The following is a 9,418-nucleotide window of genomic DNA, read 5'->3' on the forward strand; positions in this document are numbered from 1 at the left end:
TACCACAATTGATAAAAGATCGCAGAGTATCAATGTTAAACCTATTTCAACAAACTTTGTATAATTTTCTGCCGATTTTTAACTCGAGACAATCGCTTATTAGTGAGAAGGCGGACATTGCACCGCTCCTTGACGTTGATGACATGGTAGCCACCCGAAAACCGGACTGGAAATGTGTGTTTACTTACGTACAGTCCATCTACAGACGCTTCAAGGATGAAGATTGAAGTTTGACAGAAAAAAATGTTCCTTCTTTTTAGATTTAGGCTCCTACTTCTTCAATCAGTTCCTTGACTCGACTTTCTCGTAAATTATTGTTTGTACATTTTATTGTGCTTTAACTGTTACAATATGTATGTTGTTCTGTGATCAAATTTATTATATTATGGCATTTTGTTATAGGTGATACTGTATGTCATTATATTAGATTTTACTGTTCTGTATCAAGATCTGCCCAGCGGTTTTTATAATAATACTTTTTCTACTTTTTATGCAAATTTAACGAATGTTTAAACGCTTATTTATTAACTTATTTTGTAAGAATAATGTTATTAAGGGTTGTTGCTTTTGCCATGAGGTACCTAGATAATAACAGGTTTTATATACAATAACATTTTAAAGGACAACGTTGTTTCTTTTTATATTTATGGACAATAATAATAGCATTGCCTACATGCGTAAAAGACAATAATCTTGAATTGTTATGTAAGGTGAGCTCTGTGCCTTTATAAGTCTTTATATATTTTATAAAACAGATTTATACATGAATTCAACTAATAAAAATATATATTTAGCAGAATATGTGTATGTCTTAAAGCGTTTTTTAGAAAATCTTTTTTACTACATACTGAAGTAAATTTTCAGTTCGCTATCATAATTCCTTTCTATTTTATATTTTAGACTGTGATAGCCCAAACATCCCGCCCTGCTCTTACACTAATTATACTTATTGAATTGAATGAGGCTGTGGCGTCGAATGTGATTTGTTTTTATTTAAACAATTGCGCTTTTATGAAATTACAGAGTTCTACATACCAATTTTAACATTCACAACAAACAACAACAAGTGACGTCATGACACGTGTTAAAACTAACTACGTACTCTGTATTTCCCATTGCTTGTCTACGTTGTCTACGTTTTTTTTTTCAGCGCGAAATTTAAATTTTAAATTCAAGACACCACAGTGCCGTTAACGAAGTTTTTCTTCGAATCCATTTTATTAAAAAAATAATACGAACATTTTGTGACATCTAGTCAGTATAGTGGTGACCATTCGTTAACAAAATAATGCCAATTTCTTCCCTCGGTCAAAGATGAAACAATATTGCGAATATGTTTAACAGCGTTTCCTTACCGAGTAACACGTACCTTTGTATGAAATACATGAAACCGATTTTCCAGCTAGGGTTCACTATCTTTGGTAATTTTTGGGCACCGTTGATGACCGGCTTACACTGGCTGTTGAAGAAAACCATTTTACAGATTAAGCTTGCTACATTAATTTCAAAATATGAAATTACGGAACACGGAAAAAACACGTATTTACTGTGGTCTCCCAGTTTGAATTAAAATTTTGCGCTGGTAACAAAAACAACGCCGCGTAACTGAAACATAAATAAAGAAAATCTTTAAACATAGGTAAGTATGTGCAACTTCATTTAGGGTGGTAGCTCCTCTAGGGAATTAGTAAATGTCATCAGACTTTAAGTTGCTAGTCGGTAATGGCAATGCATGGGAACGTTTTAATTGTAATGCGTCACTTGTTGTCACAAGTGCAATTATAATTATTATTATTAATGTTTTTCTAATCTGAAATGTTGTGAAATTTGGTCGGAATACCTGTTATCAATTTTTGTTTATTGTTTGTAAATTCTACTGTTCCTGAATCTAGATTGCTAATACTTAGTTCATTTATGGCATTTCAACTCATCTAAACGTTGGTCAATTTCAAAAAAAATAATGAATGAGTAAATTTGTTTTATTGATTCAATCAGAAACTGCAAAACCGAATGTTTTGAAATTTTGTAAACGTTTTAAACTGGTTTTAAACTTACCGTAGGCATGGTAAATTTGTAATCAAAATATATCTGTTTATCCCACCTAAAAAATTGGATAACGTCATCTAAAAATTTTTCCGAAAAAATAATGTAGATACTCTCAATTTCTCAGCAGGTAGGTATATATGTCCATGTTCCACTGTTTATGTTTATATTTCGAAAAAATTGGACAATTATCACGTTCAGATCAGCAGTTAAAAATAATAAAATTTTCCTCAACGCAGAGAAGAGGACTGATTAATTAATAAAATCACACTCGATTATGTCTTTTCCAAAAACACTCATAAATTTGAAGAACAATTACATATTCGGGAAAACTGTAAGAAGACGGGCAAATTTTAATCAACGATTTACCATGCTTCCAATAACCGTAAAATATTTGGAAGATTTCAGAGCATTCAGTTTTTACAATTCCAAAATTAAATTGTAAAATATTGTTATAAAATTTTGTTTTCTTTTCCAAAATCTGGATGCCAAAGGTAAAAACTCAACACGAATTCATTTTTGTATCGCACGTCCAGCCTCTCCCCAAGGGCTTTCGAGCTATCGTCCCTCCTCTTATTCTACCTCCATGCTATAACCTTAAAACTTTTACAAGATTTCAAAGCATTTGGTTTTGCAATTTCAAAGTTAAATTGTACAACACATTTTTCCCCCAAAAATCTGGATATCTAACATAAAAACTCATGACGGATTCTTAAATCACACATGCAGGAGTATAAATAAATAAATAAATAATAAATAAGATTTATTTGCCCAACAGAAATAATTCCACTTATGGGACAAATCAATTAAGTACACCTCTTTTATCTGTAAGACATCACAATAAAGAAAAATATAAATTCTTAAAAATTATATTAACCTAATTTTAACTCAAATATTAAACGTTTCATCCTGCGTAAATTACAACAAAAAATATCAATTCTATCTCTACTCTCTAACATATTTAAATAAAAATTTATAACATATAAAGGTATAATATTAGTACGCGGACATCTGTTGGAAAGAGTTACTGCATATCTAGAATTAATCCTGGACACATAAAAATGTAATTTTTCCAATAGCTCACTACAGTCTATAACATTGTTTAACAATTTGTGTAAAAATAAGGGTGCACTACAAATACGCCTGCAATGTAGAGTACTAAAATTGAATTTAGCTAGTAGAGTGGCGTGAGGATAATTCCTTTCCGGCCATCTTCTTCTATGCAATTCTATAAAATGTAAGTACCTATTCATTAAAACTGTAAAATGACGTCTTCATTTTTTAGGGGTGCATAAACGAAAAAAATTTGATTGACGATTTAACATGCTTACGATACCTTAAAACGCTTGCAAGTTTTCAGAACATTCGGTTTTGTAGTGTCAAAGTTGAAGAATTATTAAAAATTCACTTGACATACACCTTGTAAAACTTTTATGACTTAAGCAGCTTAAGCCTAAGTACCCTTATAAGTCAAACTGGCTATTGTATAACTTAACTCAGTTCACACATACCTAGTAAAACTTTACAGTTCCACTATGGCAACAATCAGTGGCGGCTCGTGGTGATTTTTGATGGGTGGGCAAAGCATTATAGGTAGGTTATAACATGTATGAAAAAAAAATATATACATATATATAATTAATCATTTTTGTGAGAACGTGTTTTTGTTATGGTGCTGCATGTCAATCAATATAATATAACAAATATTTTATGTATATTACATATATATTATTTTATAAATGTTACTTAGAATGTCGGTCAGCAAGAACCAACGAGAACGTCGAAGACTCTTGCTAGAAGAGGAAAGAGGAACAAAAAAAAGGTTCAGCACATAAATAGATTTGTTAGGTGTTTATAGAACTATAAACTCAAATAATGATTCCAACATGCAAAGATTTTTAAATAACATGACGAGAAAACATTAAATTTTAAACCTTTGAGATAAGCTACACTTAGAAAAAGCAGCAATTTGGAAAATTATTGTAAAAGCAAAATTAAAAATGCCAAATTAAACAAAAAATAAATTCTCAAAATACTAACAAAGTTAACAATAACAAATAAAATAAAAATAATTCCAAAATAGTCGTTCTGAAGACCACTAATTACCAAAGACTCCTCCAAAAAACTTTTTAAATTTATCATCGAATTTACTTTAAGAGAAATTTGCGATTCATCTTGTTCCCGAAATGTATGTTTTTGTGTAGCCAAGAAAATTATCATATCGAATAAACGCCGAATTTAAGAGAATTTTCTATAGTTTCACTTCGTTTTCCAAGTAATTTTCATTTATTCAGATTGGTCATGTTTTTGTAAAGCAGTAGCAATATATTTTATATCGCTCGTCTTGTGGAAATTTAAAGTGTTCGTAATTTAATTTTATGTTAAATAGCAGATAATTCCAACAGTTCTGTTTGTTGTTTCACTACCGATCAACCAATAGGTAGGTAGTATTTATTGTCCGAACTTTGATTAAAGCCTTTATTACTGCCACGAGAGTTTGTGATGACCAATTGTTTCATTTCGGGACATAATCTTAATTTATAAACAAATAATTCATAAATATCAAGTTCCATACTACTGAATTTATTTATTAAAAACAAAAACTCAATGTCTTTAATGCCTTCTTTACCACCTCTCTAATATTATTTGCACAGCTTACAGTAGTACAAATAAAAAAAATTGCTAGAAAGTACCTACTTTGGTACCCGCCTAACTATTTGGTAATTTGAATAGCTACATTTTATAATTAAATGCACTATCCATCTCCGATGCAGTTTCTGATCTGACTGAATTCAATTGAGTCGTGTCTCCGACGAGGACGAACCATGCCGAGTGCTTCCGATTTTCAGGGTGGATTTGCCCACCCATGCTAGAGCGAACGCGTAACAAACCTGTGCGAACGGTCTGAATCAAATAATAAATTAAGCGTATATTTAACTTTTGTTGACTCTGCTACAGTTATATTTATGAAACAAAAATGCATATGTAATAATAAAAAAATACACATGTCAGATACGTACTGCAATAATAAATATATTACTTATTCTCATCATTGGTTATTCGGATTTTTAAATTTATAATTCATTATAAAGTTTACACGGTGTCATAATACAAGAATATGGTTATTACAAGTTTTCATTTGATATGAAAAAGTATTTATTAATTATTATGGTGTTGCTCTTTTCTGTAACAATAGCATTCAAGAATTTTCGCATGACATTATTTTCCTTACTACCTTACCCATTGTTGGACGTAAAGGCTTTGAAAACACCTTTTTTTCGCGGCGATTTTACAATTCCAAAAAAATAATATTAAAATTTGGATCGAAGCTGACAAACGCATCAAAAGGTCACCTACCTTGTTTTGTTCAGCCTCCTGGGTTGAGGGTTTGTAGACCGCATGCACAAAGGAACCACGTGTCTAAGTTTCGCGACAACAATTCGCGATTTACGTCACACAAGATGGCAACTGCGTTCACTTAACGCCCACCTTAGCGATGTTACCTCTCTGAGGGTTTCTCGATAACTCTCTTCGATAACAGCGCCAACCCCAAGTACCGGGCCCTTTTGCTCGGTACTATGGCGCCTCTAGTGGAAAGTGACCAAAATACACTTGTCAGCAATCCGCGGGAAAACAAACAAAATCAAAACAAAATATTAACAAACTTCGAACCGGAACATTCCGCCCACCAAAAGAAAATTAAACATTTTTTTTTTTTTGGCGTAGGTTCCAGCACAATATGAGGTTAAATCACAATCTAAAACTAATGACTAAACTAAATAAACAATATGAGTGAAAACTATTGACGAGGAAGCGGGCACAGCTTCACTCGAGGACGTGTGATCATGCCGCAAGTGGTACGTACTTGTGCAACTCTCACTATACCGTCTTTTCCCGGGTGCAGCGCGACAACTCGGCCAAGTTGCCATTGCAACGGGGCCACCGAATCACCCTTGAATACCGACGGCAGGTTATTCGACGTGTTCCACTTATGCCAAACATCCTGGTGCAACCGTTGCACGAGCTGCCACCTACTTAGCCGATTTAACCACATTGTCTCCAACGGTTCATCGGGATTATCCGCGGAGGCGGGACACAGGGGTCGCGAATTCAATACGGCTTCAATTTGCGCCAACACGGTACTAAATTCTTCGAAGGTTAGGGGTTGCTCGCCTACAACGCGCTTAAGATGGGATTTGAACGATTTGACCCCCGGCTCCCATAATCCTCCCATAGGGGGGGCCGACGGGGGGTTAAAATGCCATTTGAAGGTACAGTTACCGGCCGCTGCTTGCAATAACAAATACTGTAATATCCGGAATCCGACATGTAAATGTTTCCGATGAGCGGCCTCTATGATTAGTTCGGTTAGACTGTGCGAGCGCGGCAACAACAAGGGGTGCTTAGTTTCATAGGGCAGTTCCGTTTGGTGCAATCTTCCGGTGACGCGAATCAAACCGTCGTTGAGGAACGGGGTCAATTCGTAGAATGGTTTTGAACACGTGCCATTCTTTTGCAATGAACGAATTTCATTGGCAAACACTTTACTTTGTACCATTCGCACAGGTATTAACAACGCATGATGCAATTCCCTTCTGTGTAATTCAAGTTCCGTACCGGTAGGAACTTCTAGGTCTACTTGTAGAGGCCACTCAGTGCCTGCCAACCACGTGGGATTCGCCCACCATAGCGGCTGTGTGACAAGCTCCTGTAGGAGTGACCCCCTCGAGGCGCAGTCGGCTGGGTTATCAGGGCCGCTTCCATGATTCCATGCCGAAGGTTCGAATATACCTTGTATGGGCGCGATTTGATTTGCAACAAAAGTGGTCCAATGACCGGGCCGCGACTTAATTCCCGTTAGCGTTACTCTTGAGTCGGGCCACGCACACACCCTGTGTGTGTTCAACACACCCTTGAGGGTTTCCCGGGCAAATGACAATAGGTCGGCCGCAAAGAGGCGCGACTCAGGGACGAGATAACGGCGCACTGCTGAGTCGGACGAGCGACCTAATATGGATGGCGTCGTGTCGGCGAAAGGTAATTGAACACGGTAACTACCCTGGATGTCACATGCGATCGACGACGTGACTTTTTCCTCACACCAAGCGTCTTGCGGGGCCACCATACTGCGTTGTGGGACTTGCTCACGCTGCCTAAAGCGTTTTAATGCCGCGTCTACAGAGTTGTCTATGGACGTACAAAAGGACCTAACCGCGGTTTGTTGTTTGTTACGCTTAACACCCCCAATCAGTACCCACCCGAAAACAGTATTTAACGCGGACGGTTTCTCGAGCCCACCTTTCCTGAAGCCGGATGTCACGATTTGTCCGTAAACATCAGCACCCAACAAGACATCCACTTGTTGTGGCTTACCGAATTCCGGGTCAGCTAATTTCAAATTACGTATGTGACGAAATTGTCGCAAACGATCCTGTGACACTGCCCTTGTGGGAACGTCACCACAAATTTGAGGCACAACGACCATTTCAGCTTTCAATGAAAAGTTACGCACTAAATGTGACCTCACTTCGCATTTCAATACACCCGACGTACTGCTTGACGACATTTGATTCAAGCCTTGAATTGGTACCACCGCGTTAGTTTGAGGGAGCCCTAAAACCTTTGCACACCGCTCTGTGACAAAGGTGGCCTCGCTCGCAGTATCCAAAAGCGCCCTAAATGCGCGATATTTACCTCGCGAATCCACCACAATTATTCGCGCGGTCGCCAACAAAGTGAAACTATGGGTCGCGATCGCGTTAGTCATTAGTGTCATTACTTTGACCCCGTCGTCGACCGATGGGTCCCCAAAGATCCCTGACACCTCTTCCGGCTCGGCGCTAGGTTTGGGGACAAAATGTAACAACGTGTGATGTCTACAATCACAAACCCGGCAGTTTAATTTAGATGGGCATTTGCTAACCGAATGCACCCTCGACAAACAATTGTAACACAGATTTTTCTTACGCGCGAAAGTATGTCTATCCCGTGGTTCCATTTCTAAGAAAGCATCGCATTTCGTTAATGGGTGCTCATCCGAACAATTAAGACATTGTTCCTTGTTGATTGGTGATCGCGTGACAAACGATGACGTCACGGGACGCTTGGCAGGTACGGAAGATGCAGCTGTGGGTTTACGAAGGGCGGATGCGGAATTATGACCCATTGTCATAACGGAAGTTTCCAACGCGGTACAATGTTTAAGCAAAAATTCTTGGGGGTCATTGTAAGCAGGTACGGAATTTCCTACAATACTCAACTCAAATTTCTGTTTCCACGTGGTGTCCAGTTTTTGCAACATTAAATTTAATAACGTGAAGTCCCACAAATCGACTTCATCGTACTGCTTCAACGCGGCCAAATTTTCAGAAAACACGTTTAACAAATTTCGCAACAAATTCGGCGAATCTCCATTCACTTTGGGTGCACTATAGATCGCTTGCCAATAATTTGTCAATAATACGCGCTTATTGTTATAACGCGCCACCAGCGCATCGAATGCGATAGCATAATTTGCCGCCGAAATCGGCAAATTTTTGATGACGGTAGACGCCTCGCGAGACAATGACGTCGACAAATATTGAAATTTTTCAATTGCGCTAAGATTTGGGTTATTGTGGATAAGCGACCGAAACAAATCATAAAATGTGGGCCAGTTTTTGATCTGACCGTCAAACGTCGGAATTTGAATTTTGGGCAATTTGACGTTGTTTGATGTTAAATTGCCCCTGGGTGCGGATGACTGCGCGGCCTCGCGATTTAATTCCGCTGCAACCGATTTAATTGAATACTGCATATCGTCAAATCTTGATTGCACCTCGTATTGTTCGTCTAGCTCCTCAGGGGTGGTGCATAATTCGACAATTTGCAACTGTCGCTGCTCAAACTGGGCAACAATATGGTTTAAGTCCGCAGCTCGAATAAAAAACTCTCCTCGTACAGTTTCGTGGACTCTGGCTTGTTGCGATAGATTCACTAAAGCCTCCACGCGTTTGATCAAACTAGCGCGTCCATTACTTAGCGCGGCAACGGTAGCCATTATGTAAACTCGAATTTACGTATTCCGATAATTTAAAATCAATTGAAAATGCGTGCTAATCACGCTTAGCAAAACCACAACAAATTTGTGCTGGAATCTACAAATCTCTCGTAATTACCCTAAATCCGGCTCGAAGGACCATATGTTGGACGTAAAGGCTTTGAAAACACCTTTTTTTCGCGGCGATTTTACAATTCCAAAAAAATAATATTAAAATCCGGCTCGAAGGACCATATGTTGGACGTAAAGGCTTTGAAAACACCTTTTTTTCGCGGCGATTTTACAATTCCAAAAAAATAATATTAAAATTTGGATCGAAGCTGACAAACGCATCAA

The 9,418-nt window shown here is 37.6% G+C and overlaps 2 protein-coding genes across 4 annotated transcripts in view; one reads left to right on the forward strand and one right to left on the reverse strand.

Moving 5' to 3' along the window:
• Positions 1–799, forward strand: part of LOC135123727 (titin-like) — a 31,553-nt gene extending 30,754 nt beyond the window's left edge. For all 3 annotated transcript variants that reach the window (XM_064048587.1, XM_064048588.1, XM_064048589.1), the window contains one exon: positions 104–799. In XM_064048587.1, coding sequence (XP_063904657.1) covers positions 104–227 — 124 coding nt within the window. In that variant the 3' untranslated portion in view covers positions 228–799. The remainder of the gene's footprint in view (positions 1–103) is intronic.
• Positions 800–5,842: 5,043 nt separating this feature from the next.
• LOC135123860 (uncharacterized) lies at positions 5,843–9,082 on the reverse strand. The gene has a single exon (XM_064048737.1). It carries the CDS (start codon positions 9,080–9,082, stop codon positions 5,843–5,845), a length of 3,240 nt encoding a protein of 1,079 aa, XP_063904807.1.
• Positions 9,083–9,418: the final 336 nt, after the last annotated feature.

This window comes from Zophobas morio, unplaced genomic scaffold (assembly GCF_036711695.1).
Source record: "Zophobas morio isolate AGI-343-1 ecotype UQ-CSIRO unplaced genomic scaffold, CSIRO_AGI_Zmor_V1 ptg000006l, whole genome shotgun sequence".
NCBI lineage: Eukaryota > Metazoa > Arthropoda > Insecta > Coleoptera > Tenebrionidae > Zophobas > Zophobas morio.

Bases quoted from the DNA above. Each gene is read 5' to 3' on its own strand.
- LOC135123860 (XM_064048737.1), bottom strand. From the start codon at position 9,082: ATGGCTACCGTTGCCGCGCTAAGTAATGGACGCGCTAGTTTGATCAAA.